Source organism: Salvelinus fontinalis, chromosome 5 (genome assembly GCF_029448725.1).
Source record: "Salvelinus fontinalis isolate EN_2023a chromosome 5, ASM2944872v1, whole genome shotgun sequence".
In the NCBI taxonomy this organism is placed as follows: Eukaryota; Metazoa; Chordata; class Actinopteri; order Salmoniformes; family Salmonidae; genus Salvelinus; species Salvelinus fontinalis.
In genome coordinates, this window is record NC_074669.1 from 1,851,001 (window position 1) to 1,874,053 (window position 23,053).

The following is a 23,053-nucleotide window of genomic DNA, read 5'->3' on the forward strand; positions in this document are numbered from 1 at the left end:
GTCAGGTGAGTGGGTGGTGGGCAGGTACATGTCAGGTGAGTGGGTGGTGGGCAGGTACATGTCAGGTGAGTGGGTGGTGGGCAGGTACATGTCAGGTGAGTGGGTGGTGGGCAGGTACATGTCAGGTGAGTGGGTGGTGGGCAGGTACATGTCAGGTGAGTGGGTGGTGGGCAGGTACATGTCAGGTGAGTGGGTGGTAGGCAGGTACATGTCAGGTGAGTGGGTGGTGGGCAGGTACATGTCAGGTGAGTGGGTGGTGGGCAGGTAGATGTCAGGTGAGTGGGTGGTGGGCAGGTAGATGTCAGGTGAGTGGGTGGTGGGCAGGTACATGTCAGGTGAGTGGGTGGTGGGCAGGTACATGTCAGGTGAGTGGGTGGTGGGCAGGTACATGTCAGGTGAGTGGGTGGTGGGCAGGTACATGTCAGGTGAGTGGGTGGTAGGCAGGTACATGTCAGGTGAGTGGGTGGTAGGCAGGTACATGTCAGGTGAGTGGGTGGTGGGCAGGTACATGTCAGGTGAGTGGGTGGTGGGCAGGTAGATGTCAGGTGAGTGGGTGGTGGGCAGGTACATGTCAGGTGAGTGGGTGGTGGGCAGGTACATGTCAGGTGAGTGGGTGGTGGGCAGGTACATGTCAGGTGAGTGGGTGGTGGGCAGGTACATGTCAGGTGAGTGGGTGGTGGGCAGGTACATGTCAGGTGAGTGGGTGGTGGGCAGGTACATGTCAGGTGAGTGGGTGGTGGGCAGGTACATGTCAGGTGAGTGGGTGGTGGGCAGGTACATGTCAGGTGAGTGGGTGGTGGGCAGGTACATGTCAGGTGAGTGGGTGGTAGGCAGGTACATGTCAGGTGAGTGGGTGGTGGGCAGGTACATGTCAGGTGAGTGGGTGGTGGGCAGGTAGATGTCAGGTGAGTGGGTGGTGGGCAGGTAGATGTCAGGTGAGTGGGTGGTAGGCAGGTACATGTCAGGTGAGTGGGTGGTGGGCAGGTACATGTCAGGTGAGTGGGTGGTGGGCAGGTACATGTCAGGTGAGTGGGTGGTGGGCAGGTAGATGTCAGGTGAGTGGGTGGTGGGCAGGTAGATGTCAGGTGAGTGGGTGGTGGGCAGGTACATGTCAGGTGAGTGGGTGGTGGGCAGGTAGATGTCAGGTGAGTGGGTGGTGGGCAGGTAGATGTCAGGTGAGTGGGTGGTGGGCAGGTACATGTCAGGTGAGTGGGTGGTGGGCAGGTAGATGTCAGGTGAGTGGGTGGTGGGCAGGTAGATGTCAGGTGAGTGGGTGGTGGGCAGGTACATGTCAGGTGAGTGGGTGGTGGGCAGGTACATGTCAGGTGAGTGGGTGGTGGGCAGGTAGATGTCAGGTGAGTGGGTGGTGGGCAGGTACATGTCAGGTGAGTGGGTGGTGGGCAGGTACATGTCAGGTGAGTGGGTGGTGGGCAGGTAGATGTCAGGTGAGTGGGTGGTGGGCAGGTAGATGTCAGGTGAGTGGGTGGTGGGCAGGTAGATGTCAGGTGAGTGGGTGGTGGGCAGGTAGATGTCAGGTGAGTGGGTGGTGGGCAGGTACATGTCAGGTGAGTGGGTGGTGGGCAGGTAGATGTCAGGTGAGTGGGTGGTGGGCAGGTACATGTCAGGTGAGTGGGTGGTGGGCAGGTACATGTCAGGTGAGTGGGTGGTGGGCAGGTACATGTCAGGTGAGTGGGTGGTGGGCAGGTAGATGTCAGGTGAGTGGGTGGTGGGCAGGTACATGTCAGGTGAGTGGGTGGTGGGCAGGTACATGTCAGGTGAGTGGGTGGTGGGCAGGTACATGTCAGGTGAGTGGGTGGTGGGCAGGTACATGTCAGGTGAGTGGGTGGTGGGCAGGTAGATGTCAGGTGAGTGGGTGGTGGGCAGGTAGATGTCAGGTGAGTGGGTGGTGGGCAGGTACATGACAGGTGAGTGGGTGGTGGGCAATATATCTAGTCTAGTCTAGGTCTCCACAGCATAACCACTATGTCTAGTCTAGGTCTCCACAGCATAACCACTATGTCTAGTCTAGGTCTCCACAGCATAACCACTATGTCTAGTCTAGTCTAGGTCTCCACAGCATAACCACTATATCTAGTCTAGTCTAGGTCTCCACATCATAACCACTATGTCTAGTCTAGTCTAGGTCTCCACAGCATAACCACTATGTCTAGTCTAGGTCTCCACAGCATAACCACTATGTCTAGTCTAGGTCTCCACAGCATAACCACTATGTCTAGTCTAGTCTAGGTCTCCACAGCATAACCACTATGTCTAGTCTAGTCCAGGTCTCCACATCATAACCACTATGTCTAGTCTAGTCTAGGTCTCCACAGCATAACCACTATGTCTAGTCTAGGTCTCCACAACATAACCACTATGTCTAGTCTAGGTCTCCACATCATAACCACTATATCTAGTCTAGTCTAGGTCTCCACAACATAACCACTATGTCTAGTCTAGTCTAGGTCTCCACATCATAACCACTATATCTAGTCTAGGTCTCCACATCATAACCACTATGTCTAGTCTAGGTCTCCACATCATAACCACTATGTCTAGTCTAGGTCTCCACATCATAACCACTATATCTAGTCTAGTCTAGGTCTCCACATCATAACCACTATATCTAGTCTAGTCTAGGTCTCCACATCATAACCACTATGTCTAGTCTAGTCTAGGTCTCCACATCATAACCACTATGTCTAGTCTAGGTCTCCACATCATAACCACTATGTCTAGTCTAGTCTAGGTCTCCACATCATAACCACTATGTCTAGTCTAGGTCTCCACATCATAACCACTATGTCTAGTCTAGGTCTCCACATCATAACCACTATGTCTAGTCTAGTCTTGGTCTCCACATCATAACCACTATGTCTAGTCTAGGTCTCCACATCATAACCACTATGTCTAGTGTAGTCTAGGTCTCCACATCATAACCACTATGTCTAGTCTAGGTCTCCACATCATAACCACTATGTCTAGTGTAGTCTAGGTCTCCACATCATAACCACTATGTCTAGTGTAGTCTAGGTCTCCACAGCATAACCACTATGTCTAGGTCTCCACAACATAACCACTATGTCTAGTCTACTCTAGGTCTCCACAACATAACCACTATGTCTAGTCTAGGTCTCCACAACATAACCACTATGTCTAGTCTAGGTCTCCACAACATAACCACTATGTCTACTCTAGGTCTCCACAACATAACCACTATGTCTAGTCTAGGTCTCCACATCATAACCACTATGTCTAGTCTAGGTCTCCACATCATAACCACTATGTCTAGTCTAGTCTAGGTCTCCACAACATAACCACTATGTCTACTCTAGGTCTCCACAACATAACCACTATGTCTAGTCTAGGTCTCCACATCATAACCACTATGTCTAGTCTAGTCTAGGTCTCCACAACATAACCACTATGTCTAGTTTAGGTCTCCACAGCATAACCACTATATCTAGTCTAGTCTAGGTCTCCACAACATAACCACTATGTCTAGTCTAGGTCTCCACAACATAACCACTATGTCTAGTCTAGGTCTCCACAACATAACCACTATGTCTAGTCTAGGTCTCCACAGCATAACCACTACATCTAGTCTAGTCTAGGTCTCCACAACATAACCACTATGTCTAGTCTAGGTCTCCACATCATAACCTCTATGTCTAGTCTAGTCTAGGTCTCCACATCATAACCACTATGTCTAGTCTAGGTCTCCACATCATAACCACTATGTCTAGTCTAGGTCTCCACATCATAACCACTATGTCTAGTCTAGGTCTCCACATCATAACCACTATGTCTAGTCTAGGTCTCCACATCATAACCACTATGTCTAGTCTAGGTCTCCACATCATAACCACTATATCTAGTCTAGTCTAGGTCTCCACATCATAACCACTATGTCTAGTCTAGTCTAGTCTAGGTCTCCACATCATAACCACTATGTCTAGTCTAGGTCTCCACATCATAACCACTATGTCTAGTCTAGGTCTCCACAGCATAACCACTATGTGTAGTCTAGGTCTCCACATCATAACCACTATATCTAGTCTAGTCTAGGTCTCCACATCATAACCACTATATCTAGTCTAGTCTAGGTCTCCACATCATAACCACTATGTCTAGTCTAGTCTAGGTCTCCACATCATAACCACTATGTCTAGTCTAGTCTAGGTCTCCACATCATAACCACTATGTCTAGTCTAGGTCTCCACATCATAACCACTATGTCTAGTCTAGGTCTCCACATCATAACCACTATATCTAGTCTAGTCTAGGTCTCCACATCATAACCACTATGTCTAGTCTAGTCTAGTCTAGGTCTCCACATCATAACCACTATGTCTAGTCTAGGTCTCCACATCATAACCACTATGTCTAGTCTAGGTCTCCACAGCATAACCACTATGTGTAGTCTAGGTCTCCACATCATAACCACTATATCTAGTCTAGTCTAGGTCTCCACATCATAACCACTATATCTAGTCTAGTCTAGGTCTCCACATCATAACCACTATGTCTAGTCTAGTCTAGGTCTCCACAACATAACCACTATGTCTAGTCTAGGTCTCCACATCATAACCACTATGTCTAGTCTAGTCTAGGTCTCCACATCATAACCACTATGTCTAGTCTAGTCTAGGTCTCCACAACATAACCACTATGTCTAGTCTAGGTCTCCACAGCATAACCACTATGTGTAGTCTAGGTCTCCACATCATAACCACTATATCTAGTCTAGTCTAGGTCTCCACATCATAACCACTATGTCTAGTCTAGTCTAGGTCTCCACAACATAACCACTATGTCTAGTCTAGGTCTCCACATCATAACCACTATGTCTAGTCTAGTCTAGGTATCCACAGCATAACCACTATGTCTAGTCTAGTCTAGGTCTCCACATCATAACCACTATGTCTAGTCTAGTCTAGGTCTCCACATCATAACCACTATGTCTAGTCTAGTCTAGGTCTCCACAGCATAACCACTATGTCTAGTCTAGGTCTCCACATCATAACCACTATGTCTAGTCTAGGTCTCCACAGCATAACCACTATGTCTAGTCTAGGTCTCCACAGCATAACCACTATGTCTAGTCTAGTCTAGGTCTCCACAGCATAACCACTATGTCTAGTCTAGTCCAGGTCTCCACATCATAACCACTATGTCTAGTCTAGTCTAGGTCTCCACATCATAACCACTATGTCTAGTCTAGTCTTGGTCTCCACAGCATAACCACTATGTCTAGTCTAGGTCTCCACAGCATAACCACTATGTCTAGTCTAGGTCTCCACATCATAACCACTATGTCTAGTCTAGGTCTCCACAGCATAACCACTATGTCTAGTCTAGGTCTCCACATCATAACCACTATGTCTAGTCTAGGTCTCCACAGCATAACCACTATGTCTAGTCTAGGTCTCCACATCATAACCACTATGTCTAGTCTAGGTCTCCACATCATAACCACTATGTCTAGTCTAGGTCTCCACATCATAACCACTATGTCTAGTCTAGGTCTCCACATCATAACCACTATGTCTAGTCTAGGTCTCCACATCATAACCACTATGTCTAGTCTAGGTCTCCACATCATAACCACTATGTCTAGTCTAGGTCTCCACATCATAACCACTATGTCTAGTCTAGGTCTCCACATCATAACCACTATATCTAGTCTAGTCTAGGTCTCCACATCATAACCACTATGTCTAGTCTAGTCTAGTCTAGGTCTCCACATCATAACCACTATGTCTAGTCTAGGTCTCCACATCATAACCACTATGTCTAGTCTAGTCTAGGTCTCCACATCATAACCACTATGTCTAGTCTAGGTCTCCACAGCATAACCACTATGTGTAGTCTAGGTCTCCACATCATAACCACTATATCTAGTCTAGTCTAGGTCTCCACATCATAACCACTATATCTAGTCTAGTCTAGGTCTCCACATCATAACCACTATGTCTAGTCTAGTCTAGGTCTCCACATCATAACCACTATGTCTAGTCTAGTCTAGGTCTCCACATCATAACCACTATGTCTAGTCTAGGTCTCCACATCATAACCACTATGTCTAGTCTAGGTCTCCACATCATAACCACTATATCTAGTCTAGTCTAGGTCTCCACATCATAACCACTATGTCTAGTCTAGTCTAGTCTAGGTCTCCACATCATAACCACTATGTCTAGTCTAGGTCTCCACATCATAACCACTATGTCTAGTCTAGGTCTCCACAGCATAACCACTATGTGTAGTCTAGGTCTCCACATCATAACCACTATATCTAGTCTAGTCTAGGTCTCCACATCATAACCACTATATCTAGTCTAGTCTAGGTCTCCACATCATAACCACTATGTCTAGTCTAGTCTAGGTCTCCACAACATAACCACTATGTCTAGTCTAGGTCTCCACATCATAACCACTATGTCTAGTCTAGTCTAGGTCTCCACAACATAACCACTATGTCTAGTCTAGGTCTCCACAGCATAACCACTATGTGTAGTCTAGGTCTCCACATCATAACCACTATATCTAGTCTAGTCTAGGTCTCCACATCATAACCACTATGTCTAGTCTAGTCTAGGTCTCCACAACATAACCACTATGTCTAGTCTAGGTCTCCACATCATAACCACTATGTCTAGTCTAGTCTAGGTATCCACAGCATAACCACTATGTCTAGTCTAGTCTAGGTCTCCACATCATAACCACTATGTCTAGTCTAGTCTAGGTCTCCACATCATAACCACTATGTCTAGTCTAGTCTAGGTCTCCACAGCATAACCACTATGTCTAGTCTAGGTCTCCACATCATAACCACTATGTCTAGTCTAGGTCTCCACAGCATAACCACTATGTCTAGTCTAGGTCTCCACAGCATAACCACTATGTCTAGTCTAGTCTAGGTCTCCACAGCATAACCACTATGTCTAGTCTAGTCCAGGTCTCCACATCATAACCACTATGTCTAGTCTAGTCTAGGTCTCCACATCATAACCACTATGTCTAGTCTAGTCTTAGTCTCCACAGCATAACCACTATGTCTAGTCTAGGTCTCCACAGCATAACCACTATGTCTAGTCTAGGTCTCCACATCATAACCACTATGTCTAGTCTAGGTCTCCACAGCATAACCACTATGTCTAGTCTAGGTCTCCACAGCATAACCACTATGTCTAGTCTAGGTCTCCACAGCATAACCACTATGTCTAGTCTAGGTCTCCACAGCATAACCACTATGTCTAGTCTAGGTCTCCACATCATAACCACTATGTCTAGTCTAGGTCTCCACATCATAACCACTATGTCTAGTCTAGGTCTCCACATCATAACCACTATGTCTAGTCTAGGTCTCCACATCATAACCACTATGTCTAGTCTAGGTCTCCACATCATAACCACTATATCTAGTGTAGTCTAGGTCTCCACATCATAACCACTATGTCTAGTCTAGGTCTCCACAGCATAACCACTATGTCTAGTCTAGGTCTCCACAGCATAACCACTATGTCTAGTCTAGGTCTCCACAGCATAACCACTATGTCTAGTCTAGGTCTCCACATCATAACCACTATATCTAGTCTAGTCTAGGTCTCCACAACATAACCACTATGTCTAGTCTAGGTCTCCACATCATAACCACTATGTCTATTCTAGTCTAGGTCTCCACATCATAACCACTATGTCTAGTCTAGGTCTCCACATCATAACCACTATTTCTAGTCTAGGTCTCCACATCATAACCACTATGTCTAGTCTAGGTCTCCACAGCATAACCACTATGTCTAGTCTAGGTCTCCACATCATAACCACTATGTCTAGTCTAGGTCTCCACATCATAACCACTATGTCTAGTCTAGGTCTCCACATCATAACCACTATGTCTAGTCTAGGTCTCCACATCATAACCACTATGTCTAGTCTAGGTCTCCACAGCATAACCACTATGTCTAGTCTAGGTCTCCACAGCATAACCACTATGTCTAGTCTAGGTCTCCACATCATAACCACTATGTCTATTCTAGTCTAGGTCTCCACATCATAACCACTATGTCTAGTCTAGGTCTCCACATCATAACCACTATGTCTAGTCTAGGCTTCCTCTACATAACCACTATGTCTAATCTAGGTCTCCAAATCATAACCACTATTTTTTAGTCTAGGTCTCCACAACATAACCACTATATCTAGTGGTTAAGATCCTACACCTGTACCTATCCCCCAGAAAATATCCCACCCCTGGTTATAACACCTTGTCAAATGTTGCTGTCAGATATTTTCATTTTGTATTTGTGTTTATCATCACAGGTTATCGTCACGACTCCTATGGAGATGTTGAAGATTCAGCTTCAAGATGCTGGAAGAATTGGTAAGAGATTTAGAGATGGAGGAGAATCTGTTAGAGATTTAGAGATGGAGGAGAATCTGTTAGAGATTTAGAGTTGGAGGAGAATCTGTTAGAGATTTAGAGGGTTGGAGGAGAATCTGTTAGAGATTTAGAGGGATGGAGGAGAATCTGTTAGAGAGAGATGGAGGAGAATCTGTTAGAGATTTAGAAGGATGGAGGAGAATCTGTTAGAGATTTAGAGATATGGAGGAGAATCTGTTAGAGATTTAGAGGGATGGAGGAGAATCTGTTAGAGATTTAGAGAGATGGAGGAGAATCTGTAAGAGATTTAGAGGGATGGAGGTGAATCTGTAAGAGATTCAGAGAGATGGAGGAGAATCTGTTAGAGATTTAGAGAGATGGAGGAGAATCTGTTAGAGATTTAGAGAGATGGAGGAGAATCTGTTAGAGATTTAGAGAGATGGAGGAGAATCTGTTAGAGATTTAGAGAGATGGAGGAGAATCTGTTAGAGATTTAGAGAGATGGAGGAGAATCTGTTAGAGATTTAGAGAGATGGAGGAGAATCTGTTAGAGATTTAGAGAGATGGAGGATAATCTGTTAGAGATTTAGAGGGATGGAGGAGAATCTGTTAGAGATTTAGAGAGATGGAGGAGAATCTGTTAGAGATTTAGAGAGATGGAGGAGAATCTGTTAGAGATTTAGAGGGATGGAGGAGAATCTGTTAGAGATTTAGAGAGATGGAGGAGAATCTGTTAGAGATTTAGAGGGATGGAGGAGAATCTGTTAGAGATTTAGAGAGATGGAGGAGAATCTGTAAGAGATTTAGAGGGATGGAGGTGAATCTGTAAGAGAGAGATGGAGGAGAATCTGTTAGAGATTTAGAGAGATGAGGAGAATCCGTTAGAGATTTAGAGAGATGGAGGAGAATCTGTTAGAGATCTAGAGAGATGGAGGAGAATCTGTTAGAGATTTAGAGGGATGGAGGAGAATCTGTAAGAGATTTTGAGGGATGGAGGAGAATCTGTAAGATTTTTAGAGGGATGGAGGAGAATCTGTTAGAGATTTAGAGGGATGGAGGGGAATCGGTTAGAGATTTAGGGAGATGAGGGAGAATCTGTAGGAGATTTAGAGAGATGGAGGAGAATCGATAAGAGAGAGATGGAGGAGAATCGATAAGAGAGAGATGGAGGGGAATCGGTAGGAGAGAGATGGAGGGGAAACGGTAAGAGTGAGATGGAGGGGAATCGGTAGGAGAGAGATGGAGGGGAATCGATAAGAGAGAGATGGATCAGTAAAATGGAGAGATGGCTGATATGGAGGGAGGAACAAAGAAGATCCTGAGCAGAGATAGTTTTGAGGAATCTCCATTGGAATCGTATTACGTTGCCCGTGCATCGTCAATGGGCCGTGAAGTGCATTCTGGGTGATTCTGGGACAAGGAGAGCACTCCTTCAAGGAGTGAATGGGAGTCGGAGTACACATCCTGGTAATCCGTCTGGCCCTGCGGCCTTGTGAATATTGACCTGTTTAAAGATCTTACTCACATCGGCTATGGTGAGCGTGATCACACAGTCATCAAGAACAACTGGTGCTTTCATGCATGCTTCAGTGTTGCTTGCCTCTAAGCGCACATTGAAGTCATTTTTGTCTTGTCTGGTGGGCTTGTCTGGTGTCTGGTGGGCTCCTGTCACTGGGCAGCTTGCGGCTGGGCTTCCCTTTGTAGTCCATAATAGTTTGCAAGCCTTGACACATCCGACGAGCGTCGGAGCCGGTGTAGTAGGATTTAATCTTCGTCTTTTATTGACAATTTGCCTGTTTGATGGTTCGTCAGAGGGCATAGCGGGATTTCTTATCCGGGTTAGAGTCCCGCTCCTTGAAAACGGAAGCTCTACCCTTTAGCTCAGTGCAGATGTTGCCTGTAATCCATGGCTTCTGGTTGGGGTATGTGCGTACGGTCACCTTGGGGACGACATCATCAATGCACTTATTTGACGAAGTCGGTGACTGATGTGGTGTACTCCTCAATGCCATCGGATGAATCAGGAAAATAGAATTATGGTCAAATTTGCCAATTGGAGGGCGAGGTAGAACTTTGTCTACGTGTTTCTGTGTGTGGAGTAAAGGTGGTCTAGAGTTTTCCTCCATTTATTTTTCCCCATAAGGGATTTTAGAAACTTAAAATAAGGACTGTGTTTCGTGTAGGCTAACCCTGGCGGGATGTTTTGATAACCGTGTAAATCTCTCTCGGGCAAAGTGACTTTTATCAATATATTCAGCTAGATTTACTCTCAGATTCGAAAATGCAAATTAGCACCGAGGTACAGTAGACTTCATCCAAAACTACAAATCCCAGCATGCTCCTGCACGTCATCTCTAGCTGACATCTTTGCTAACAGGTATTGTGTCAATTTAAAATTAGCATAAGACATTTCACAAAATGGTCCATTTAAAGACATTTAGCCAATTTATTAATTACTACATTTAGCTATAATTAGTTAATCCAGAGATTCTCACCTTTGCCTCGATTCGGCATTTTCGTCCGGATCATCATGCATTTGTAGTTCTTTATGATAGCCACATTAGCAGCTAATTAGCATTTCATTTTGGGAGGGGGGGGGGTGATACAGGCAAATATATTGATAAAAGTCAACCTTGTCAGAGAGACATTTACACGGTTATCAAAACATCACACCAGGGTAAAAACACAGCCCTCTTATTAAGTGTTTCTAAAATTCTCTGTGGGGATTCCTCTCTCCAACTCTCTGTAATATTTCTGAAATATGGATAAATGCTGCCTTCGTGTGGTCAATAATGGAATCACATAGGCTGTTGACCTGCTAGTAACAAGCCTTATAATGATTTATAATCTCATAATAATCTCGCCAAAATAAATACCAGCAAACTAGTTAGTTAGATATATAGATAGATAGAGATAGATACTATGCCCCACAGCGAGAACAATTTAACACCATGCTCCCCCCCCACCCTCAGAGGCCCAGAGGAAGCTGATGCCAGAGACAGTAGTACCAGGGACCGTGCCGACAAAGTCCCCCACCGCCATGCAGCTGACCAGGGAACTACTGAAAGAGAAGGGCATCGCTGGGCTGTACAAGGGCCTAGGGGCCACACTGCTCAGGTAGGGCTCTATACAAGGACCTGGGGGCCACACTGCTCAGGTAGGGCTCTATACAAGGGCCTGGGGGCCACACTGCTCAGGTAGGGCTCTATACAAGGACCTGGGCGCCACACTGCTCAGGTAGGGCTCTATACAAGGGCCTGGGGGCCACACTGCTCAGGTAGGGCTCTATACAAGGACCTGGGAGCCACACTGCTCAGGTAGGGCTCTATACAAGGACCTGGGAGCCACACTGCTCAGGTAGGGCTCTATACAAGGACCTGGGAGCCACACTGCTCAGGTAGGGCTCTATACAAGGGCCTGGGGGCCACACTGCTCAGGTAGGGCTCTATACAAGGGCCTGGGAGCCACACTGCTCAGGTAGGGCTCTATACAAGGACCTGGGGCGCCACACTGCTCAGGTATGGCTCTATACAAGGACCTGGGGGCCACACTGCTCAGGTAGGGCTCTATACAAGGACCTGGGGGGCCACACTGCTCTGATACACTGCCTGACACCATTTAGAAACATACACTGCTCTAACCACCAAGCACTACACCACTCTAGACTCTAGCATTGTCTTAACTTGATTCTTTACCTCCTCTCTCCTTGCCTCCTTTCTCCTTGCCTCCTCAAAATGCTTTGGAGGAGAAGGTCCAAGGCGAAGTGACCTTGGATCTTCTCCTCCAGGATGTTTTGAGAAGGGGTCGAGGAAAGAGGACGCAAGGAATCAAGGAAATATAACTACAGTCTATCTATAGAGACACAGACACAATGCTCTGTCCGCTGAGGTTTGACAAAATGATCAACTCTACTCTGCTGATTTCTAATTCTCTCATTCCCCTACCTCCCCTCCCCTACCTTCCCCCCTCCCCTCCCCTCCCCTCCACTACCCCTGCCCCTGCCTCCTCTCCTCTCCTCTCCTCTCCTCTCAGGGATGTTCCATTTTCCATCATCTATTTCCCTCTGTTTGCCAACCTGAACACCCTGGGGAAGAGAGGAGCAGAGGGCCCCGCCCCGTTCTATGTGTCATTCCTGGCAGGCTGTCTGGCTGGCAGCACGGCCGCTGTGGCTGTCAACCCTGTAGATGGTGAGACATAATATCCAGTATATAATTAGTAATACTGTAGTAATATGGGCTGGCAGTAACGGCCGCTGTGGCTGTCAACCCTGTAGATGGTGAGACATAATATCCAGTATATAATTAGTAATACTGTAGTAATATAGGCTGGCAGTACGTGGGACATGGGTCTTTCTTTAGAACTTCTTATCACTTCTTATGAGACCCTAGAATGTCGTACAATAAGGCTTATACTATGTTCTATATTTAGTCTGGCTCTTACACCAATCATATGTTCTTAGTTGCGTTAGTGTGTGTTTTGTTGTGTTAACATGGTGTTGTTGTGTATTTACAGTGATTAAGACCAGAATCCAGTCTATGAACAGGGGGAGTACAGAGGAAACGTACAGTGGTGTGACTGATTGTATCAGGTAACCTCAATCGCACCAACACATATCTTAACTAGGCTAGTTTACAACATATCTTAACTAGGCTAGTTTACAACATATCTTAACTAGGCTAGTTTACAACATATCTTAACTAGGCTAGTTTACAACATATCTTAACTAGGCTAGTTTACAACATATCTTAACTAGGCTAGTTTACAACATATCTTAACTAGGCTAATTTACAACATATCTTAACTAGGCTAGTTTACAACATATCTTAACTAGGCTAGTTTACAACATATCTTAACTAGGCTAGTTTACAACATATCTTAACTAGGCTAGTTTATAACATATCTTAACTAGGCTAGTTTATAACATATCTTAACTAGACTAGTTTACAACATATCTTAACTAGACTAGTTTACAACATAACAACATATCTTAACTAGGCTAGTTTACAACATATCGTAACTAGGCTAGTTTATAACATATCTTAACTAGGCTAGTTTACAACATATCTTAACAAGGCTAGTTTACAATATATCTTAACTAGGCTAGTTTACAACATATCTTAACTAGGCTAGTTTACAACATATCTTAACTAGGCTAGTTTACAACATATCTTAACTAGGCTAGTTTACAACATATCTTAACTAGGCTAGTTTACAACATATCTTAACTAGGCTAGTTTACAACATATCTTAACTAGGCTAGTTTACAACATATCTTAACTAGGCTAGTTTATAACATATCTTAACTAGGCTAGTTTATAACATATCTTAACTAGGCTAGTTTACAACATATCTTAACTAGGCTAGTTTATAACATATCTTAACTAGGCTAGTTTATAACATATCTTAACTAGGAACATGTTACAACATGTTACCTTATGTCAGTCGTTATGAACATATGTGTGTTGGTCGTTTTTGATGCTGCAGAAGTGATCAACTCTAATGTTGAGGTGATTCATGTATCTAATTACAGGCTGTATTAAGACCATATTTAAGAGCCCTCCAAACCAAAAATGGGTCAACCATCAAATCAACAATTTGTTTTGTTTTGCTGGGGGGGGGGGGGGGGGGGGGGGGGGTTCAAAATAACTTGCATATATTCAAATAATTTTAACTATTATTATTTGGTTTTCTGAGAGGTATTCAAGATACTTTTCTGAGACCTTTATTTGAATAATATAAACTATATAAACTATATTAACTATATAAACTATATAAACTATATAAACTCCGGGGGGGAGGCGGACACAATTTAGCAGCTGTGGTGCGTTGCCATATTCAATTAAAAGACATCATTAGTAACGAGGTAAAACTATTCACTGATATCTTGTTGCTAATCTGTGTTGCCCGTGTCTCTCCTCTCTTCTCTTCCATCAGTAAAATCATGAAGAACGAGGGTCCCTCAGCGTTCCTGAAGGGGGCGTACTGCCGTGCCCTGGTCATCGCGCCCTTATTTGGTATCGCCCAGGTGGTCTACTTCTTCGGCGCGGGAGAATACATCCTCAGCTTCCTGCCTGGCAACTAAGTGACAAGAACATCAACCATTCAGATCTCTGCCTTTCCCTCCTCCCTTACAAAATCACAACTACATCATGCACGGACCACACACCTCTAGGATCCAGTCACCTCTAGGATCCAGTCACCTCTAGGATCCAGTCCCCGCTAGGATCCAGTCCCCGCTAGGATCCAGTCACCTCTAGGATCCAGTCCCCGCTAGGATCCAGTTCCCGCTACGATCCAGTCCCCGCTACGATCCAGTCCCCGCTACGATCCCCGCTACGATCCAGTCACCTCTAGGATCCAGTCCCCGCTACGATCCAGTCCCCGCTACGATCCAGTCCCCGCTACGATCCAGTCCCCTCTAGGATCCAGTCACCTCTAGGATCCAGTCCCCGCTACGATCCAGTCCCCTCTAGGATCCAGTCACCTCTAGGATCCAGTCACCGCTAGGATCCTCGCTAGGATCCAGTCCCCGCTAGGATCCAGTCACCTCTAGGATCCCCGCTACGATCCAGTCACCTCTAGGATCCAGTCCCCGCTAGGATCCAGTCACCTCTAGAATCCAGTCCCCGCTAGGATCCAGTCCCCTCTAGGATCCCCGCTAGGATCCAGTCCCCGCTAGGATCCAGTCCCCTCTAGGATCCAGTCCCCGCTACCATCCAGTCACCTCTCGGATCCAGTCACCTCTAGGATCCCCGCTAGGATCCAGTCCCCGCTAGGATCCCCGCTAGGATCCAGTCACCTCTAGGATCCCCGCTAGGATCCAGTCCCCACAACGTTTGCCTACGTTGATGTGACCCAACTCTCTGCCTCTCTTTCCCCCTTCACTACACCGATAGGATCCAGGAGATCACCTGTCATCACGAAAATAAGCTTTTGATCACATCCACCAATTTGGGATTTATTTATTTGACCCTCTAGAGGTGAACAAGTTGCGTGTAGCCTCTTTCAGTGTCCCCATTGTGTTGAATGTAATGTCATGGTTGTGAGCACACTAACAGGAACACTGGGCCAAACGGTCTAATGTCGGCAACACAAATGAAGCCACAAATATCACGTTCTTAAATTACGTTGTTGTTTTTTTGGATTTAAAAAAATAGATATATTTTTGTTTTTAGATGTCGCCGTGGTTACGCAGCCATATCGGAAGTGAGATGTTTCTGTCAGTACAGCCATAGCAGCAGAATGGTCACATGATGACATCTGTTGCCTATTAATCACAATTAACATTTAACAACATATCTTGTAATAATATAAGTAGTAAAAAAAAAATTGTTGATCCGAATGAAGAAGGATTTAATGAGACACAGGATCAGTTAGATAGATTACCCAGCATGCTCTTTAACCCTGTACACTCGTGGGAATTGGCCTTTGTGGATAGGGTTAAATTAAAAAAAAAATGAAAAAAAATGAAATATGAAGAGCATAACGATGGTAGCAACAGTTTAGAGATAATCCAATTATTAGACCAAAAGGTGAGGACACAACAGTTCACCTGACACAAGACTGAATCCAAAAACATTACACTGTTGATTTGATGTGTATTTGATATGTACTGTACTTTTCACAGCATTTGTTGATAAGGACGTCTGAAAATACTCTGGGTACGTTCAGTAACATGATCAGATTATTCCTGGAAAATGTGGGGTAGATACAACATAAGACAGAACAATGACAAGGGTTTGAGTGAGAGGACTAACCGGTGTCTCCAAGTGGACACACACACACCTCTCCAAAGTGTGCACAGTTCCTAAGCAATTTCAATGCACTTTTATGACTCAAAGAAGAGTCTTCAACTATAAGGTACTTTTTATTTTTGAGCTCTCCCCGCTGTGCCGTTGATAAACTAGAGTAAGGACACTTGTAGTTGGAACACAACCCTGCATCCCGTCATCACACAATTACTGTTGTTGTTTATGCAATCCCAAAAATGTCCATTTATATAAATCGCTATCTGAGTCAGGAGGGCATGATTTGAAGGCTTGTTCTATTGGCAACACGACTAGCAAAGTTATAAAATATGATATTACAGTGTTAGGCTTTCAACAAGGCAGTTCAGGGAAACACATCATTATTTAGTTGGCTCATAGAAAGAACTAATGAACACATTCAGGTGTGTGTTCCACGGTAGATTGTCTTCACAATAGACAAACACAGGCTCATTCTGTTCAGCACAACCCAGGGGTTATGACCCCATGTGATCTTGGAGCTGTACATCAGACATGGTGATCATAAACGTTGGCACTGTATATGTACATGACATCAGTTTTAGGATTTGGAAATGTGAAGTTCACATTTGGGACTCAGGTGTTTGGCTTGTATGACGTCAAAGCGGTATTTATTATTAATCCTCAACGTCTCATCTTTCAAAATACTCCGGACTTGCTATTAAGAATTAGAATGATGAATGAGATATTAAATGTATATTTAAATGTCTGTGTTTCAGGCCCAAATCGGTATAATGTGCTAAAGCAACACACTCGTTTTGGATCTCACCTGAACAGCTCAATGATCCATGCCTTTAATGGGTTGTAAAATCAGCCAATCACCTTCTAGCTCTGAGTGCACCATGATAGGCCTTGTCCCCGGTGGTTTCTCCTCTCTAGGGACCAGCGTAAATGCGGTACCGTGACATAGAAGGAAAGTAGAACTATCGTAACGTACGTCGATATTGGTGTTTGTGTTAGAAACAAACTATAAATAGAGACGGTCATCTTTCCCACAGAATTATAGAACGCAGATAACCAGAGTAGTCTTCATGCCTCTTTAGACCCTACATGATTATCGGTTTTTATTTATTTATTTTTTATTTCACTTTTATTTAACCAGGTAGGCGAGTTGACAACAAGTTCTCATTTACAACTGGCACCTGGTCAAGATAAAGCAAAGCAGTGCGACAACAACACAAACAACACAGAGTTACACATAAACAAACGTACAGTCAATAACACAATAGAAAAAATCTATATACAGTGTGTGCAAAAGGCAAGCTATAATACATTATGTCTCAATAATACAAAAAATGATTTGGTCCAGTGACAGTACTAATACTATACCTATACAAACACATCTGTTAAGTTTCCACTGTACTAGAGAAAAGAATCAATGATAATTGAGGTTTCCACAGTATATTAAAGATAAACGGGACCCTAGAATTGTTGTTATTCCAACCGTTGTCAAATGCAGACTATCTATGTGTTAGTAGGTGTTCTTGGTTTTTCTCTAGACTCTACGTTGTGCATGCGTTTGTTACATCATCGAAGGCCTGCCGCGCCATTGGCCGATCTCTCCGGGGAGATCAAGGTGACTTTGATGTGTCATATCCAATGGAGATTCTGTCCTCTGAGGCTCTGTTCCCAGCGTCTCTAAAGCAACTCTTCAGTTGTACTGGTCACGGGCCAATAGGGTACACTATTCCCTATATAGTGCACTACTTTGGACCAGAACCCATAGTACTCTGGTCAAAAGTAGTGCACTATATTTAAACGTTTATTCGGATCCCCATGACGTCAGCTAATCTTCCTGGGGTCCATAATGCTGTCCACTGTTTAGGGCCAATAGGGTACACTATTCCCTATATAGTGCACTACTACTTCCTGGGGTCCATAATGCTGTCCACTATTTAGGGCCAAAAGGGCATTTTCCATTTGAAACGTTCATATGCAAAACAACTCCTCAATGTATTATAATTATTATTATCATCAATATTCCTTTCTATATATCTATAGCTCTATATCTATAGTTCTATATATCTATAGCTCTATATCTATAGCTCTATATCTATAGCTCTATATCTATAGTTCTATATATCTATAGCTCTATATCTATAGTTCTATAGCTCTATATCTATAGCTCTATATCTATAGCTCTATATTTATAGCTCTATATCTATAGTTCTATATATCTATAGCTCTATATCTATAGTTCTATATATAGCTCTATATCTATAGCTCTATATATCTATAGTTCTATATATCTATAGCTCTATATCTATAGTTCTATATATCTATAGCTCTATATATCTATAGTTCTATATATCTATAGCTCTATATCTATAGTTCTATATATCTATAGATCTATATCTATAGCTCTATATATCTATAGTTCTATATCTATAGCTCTATATCTATAGTTCTATATCTAGTTCTATACATCTATAGTTCTATATATCTATAGCTCTATATATCTACAGTATATCTATAGCACTATATATCTATATCTCTATACATCTATAGCTCTCTCTATACATCTATAGCTCTATATATATATACCTCTATATATCTATAGCTCTATATATCTATATATTTATAGCTCTATATATCTACAGCTCTATATCTATAGCACTATATATCTATAGCTCTATACATCTATAGCTCTATATATATATATATATAAATATATATATATCTATACATCTATATATATTTATATATATTTATATATATATACATATCTCTCTGTCTCTCTCCCTCTCTCTCTCTCTCACTCTCTCTGTCTGTCTCTCTCTCTATATATATATATATATATAGTTATATAGCTCTATATCTATATATGTATGTATTGTTTACTATATTGTACATATGCAGATGATTTGAACGGTGTCTTTATTGTTTGTTTTATTGATGGCTTTATGTTCTACCTCTCCAGTCCCCCTTCCTTCTGTCAATCAATATAGTTGTTGATTTTATGTTCATTATTATTATTATATTGTTGTCGAAACATTCCAGTGAAGGAATTGATGTTTATTTGAATGTAAAAAAATAATATAATTTGAATGCAGGAAGCAGAAAGGGTCATGTTTATCTTTATACTCTTAATTGTATACAACGGGGCGACGATAATGTTTTCACTCTGTGATCTCATCATTTATGACCAAATACATGTTTACTACTATGCCACCAGGAATTAGCTTCTGAAGAAAATAGAATAAACAATGTGCTTATCATTATAAATTAATGTGAAATCAAACATATTTCTTTATTTTTTATATTTTTAGTTTTTTAGCTTACAGCAGTGGAGAAATGGAGCCAACAAAAATAATACTTGAATCTATTTAGTAAATCTAATTCTTAAATTCATTACATGTACTAGTCGTGAAAACGACTTGATTTTAGCTGGTTAGCTCCTATACCTGGTTAGCTCCTATTCTGTAGAGGCGAGGTAGCTAGGGAAGCTCTCCTATAGGAGAACTGGGACCGGTCCCTGCCATGACCAGAGAGACATACCTGCATCCCAAATGGCACCCTATCCCCTATGTAGTGCACTAGTCCCTATGGGGCCCTGGTCAAAAGTAGTGCACTAGTCCCTATGGAGCCCTGGTCAAAAGTAGTTCACCAGTCCCTATGGGGCCCTAGTCAAAAGTAGTTCACTAGTCCCTATGGAGCCCTGGTCAAAAGTAGTTCACTAGTCCCTATGGGGCCCTAGTCAAAAGTAGTTCACTAGTCCCTATGGGGCCCTAGTCAAAAGTAGTTCACTAGTCCCATGGAGCCCTAGTCAAAAGTAGTGCACTAGTCCCTATGGGGCCCTGGTCAAAAGTAATTCACTAGTCCCTATGGGGCCCTAGTCAAAAGTAGTGCACTAGTCCCTATGGAGCCCTAGTCAAAAGTAGTGCACCAGTCCATATGTGGCCTTGGTCAAAAGTAGTGCACTAGTCCCTATGGGGCCCTGGTCAAAAGTAGTGCACTAGTCCCTATGGGGCCCTGGTCAAAAGTAGTGCACTACATAGGGAATAGAGTGCCATTTGGGATGGAGATTATTGACCTCAAAATGTTATTTCATTCGTGTTGTTTATTCCTCAAAACGTTCCGATCGCTTAACTCGTCTCGAATGATGTCATCATTGATATTACAAATGGCTGTTGTTATTAATGCTGTTGTTGTTATTGTTGACAATTGTTATTGTTTTCTTTATTTTTTTTAACCCTTTTTCCTATGATTTATTTTTACGGTTTAAATCTTCAAACATGTTGAATTAATGATGTAATTTCCATTTCGTTTGATCAGCTGTGAATTTGCACTGACCGCTTCGATCTGCTTGTGAGTGTACAGTAGAATATGTGTGTGTGTGTGTGTGTCTGACTGTGTCGTAATGCCCGTAGTTTTTAGTCGGTTACTGTGACACCGTATGGCAGCAGGTAGCCTAGCGGTTAAGAGCGTTTGGGCCATTAACCAAAAGGTTTATTGGTTCGAATCCCTGAGCCGACTAGGTGGGAAAAAAATGTGTTGACGTTTCCTTGAGCGAGGTGCTTCACCATAACTGCTCTGGATGAGAGCGTCTGCTAAATGACTATCATGTACATTTCTGTCTGTCAGTTGTACTTTCTCTCTTTTCTCTCTCCTTCTGTCTATCACACTCCTCTGTTATCTGTCCATCCGCGTGGTGTGTATCTCAGGGGGCGGGGAGGACCGATGGGGGGAAACGAGGAACTCTGAACACCAAAATAAGACATTTAGAGTGTATACGATTATTATTATTTTTTAAAGCACAAAGGAATATTAGGCACAAGATCACATCACAACTCACTATGATACTAGTCATACAAAGATAATATCCTATCACTGAAACACTAGACAACACAAGGTAATGAGCTCTATTTGAGAGGACCTTCTTGATGCTGGAACAGTGTCATCTTGGAATGAGAAGGGCGCCATTTTGAACACGGGGTATCACACCATGTATTTACCAGTAGTAACTCTCTAAGTCAGAGTCCGCTCCACACACCCGTAAGGCCTTGGGGCTGGGAGATCTCTAGGGATCTCTGTATTCCTCCAAGAGGAACTGTTGTTGTGCATTAAAGGACTCCGGGGGCTCCATCCAATCCGTACGGCGGTAGTTCAGTGCTGTGGTGGGATTGAAATGTGATGGTTTACCATGAATGCATTATTCACGAATAAGGGAACATTGCCTTTTTACATTTCAATTGCGCTATAGTGCTGAATTTACGCAATACAGATTGAATCATCCCTAAATATAACATGACAATGGACTGACAGCGTTGTGTATGGACCGCCCCACACCCCCTCTAATGCCAGTCTATACACAACACCCCCTCTGTCAGTCTATACACAACACCCCCTCTGTCAGTCTATACACAACACCCCCTCTGTCAGTCTATACACAACACCCCACACCCCCTCTAATGCCAGTCTATACACAACGCCCCACACCCCCTCTGTCAGTCTATACACAACACCCCCTCTGTCAGTCTATACACAACACCCCACACCCCCTCTAATGCCAGTCTATACACAACGCCCCACACCCCCTCTAATGCCAGTCTATACACAACACCCCCTCTGTCAGTCTATACACAACACCCCACACCCCCTCTAATGCCAGTCTATACACAACACCCCCTCTGTCAGTCTATACAACACCCCACACCCCCTCTAATGCCAGTCTATACACAACGCCCCACACCCCCTCTAATGCCAGTCTATACACAACACCCCACACCCCCTCTGTCAGTCTATACACAACGCCCCACACCCCCTCTAATGCCAGTCTATACACAACACCCCCTCTGTCAGTCTATACACAACACCCCACACCCCCTCTAATGCCAGTCTATACACAACACCCCCTCTAATGCCAGTCTATACACAACGCCCCCTCTAATGTCAGTCCGTACACAACGCCCCACACCCCCTCTAATGTCAGTCCGTACACAACGCCCCACACCCCCTCTAATGTCAGTCCGTACACAACGCCCCACACCCCCTCTAATGTCAGTCCGTACACAACGCCCCACACCCCCTCTAATGTCAGTCCGTACACAACGCCCCACACCCCCTCTAATGTCAGTCCGTACACAACGCCCCACACCCCCTCTAATGCCAGTCCTTACACAACGCCCCACACCCCCTCTAATGTCAGTCCTTACACAACGCCCCACACCCCCTCTAATGTCAGTCCATACACAACGCCCCACACAATAAGATGAAGAAAATGAAAATGAAAAACATAAATAAGAAGATATTGTATTCCCTGTTGTTCACTGTTTGCTGTTTAATAAAATGAGATGTAACTAGACTGGTCATGTCTGTTTAATTCATTTAGACATATTATTAATACACACAGCTTCGTCTCATTCAGGTACACGGCTCTTTTAAAGAAAGACTTATTCAAGATGGCGGCTGTCGACGTGCTATGTCCTTTGTTGTGAACAAGATATTATTTTATTTCATTCAAGATTCCAGTCTTTCAGCAATAGAACTAAACAACATCACACGAATAGTATAAAATAAAGTAAATTGAATATGATTTGAAGCCAACGCTACACATGGCCAATGACCATGTTACAAACCTGTAACCTTGTATCATAGCTGAGCGTTACAAACCTGTAACCTGGTATCATAGCTGAGCGTTACAAACCTGTAACCTTGTATCATAGCTGAGCGTTACAAACCTGTAACCGTGTATCATAGCTGAGCGTTACAAACCTGTAACCTTGTATCATGGCTAAGCGTTACAAACCTGTAACCGTGTATCATAGCTGAGCGTTACAAACCTGTTACCTTGTATCATAGCTGAGCGTTACAAACCTGTAACCTGGTATCATAGCTGAGCGTTACAAACCTGTAACCTGGTATCATAGCTGAGCGTTACAAA

The 23,053-nt window shown here is 43.6% G+C and overlaps 1 protein-coding gene across 2 annotated transcripts in view; it reads left to right on the forward strand.

Moving 5' to 3' along the window:
- Positions 1-22,474, forward strand: part of LOC129856198 (mitochondrial glutamate carrier 1-like) — a 45,498-nt gene extending 23,024 nt beyond the window's left edge. For both annotated transcript variants that reach the window (XM_055924338.1, XM_055924339.1), the window contains exons 7-11: positions 8,326-8,386; positions 11,359-11,503; positions 12,419-12,573; positions 12,899-12,974; positions 14,321-22,474. In XM_055924338.1, coding sequence (XP_055780313.1) covers positions 8,326-8,386; positions 11,359-11,503; positions 12,419-12,573; positions 12,899-12,974; positions 14,321-14,468 — 585 coding nt within the window. In that variant the 3' untranslated portion in view covers positions 14,469-22,474. The remainder of the gene's footprint in view (positions 1-8,325; positions 8,387-11,358; positions 11,504-12,418; positions 12,574-12,898; positions 12,975-14,320) is intronic.
- Positions 22,475-23,053: the final 579 nt, after the last annotated feature.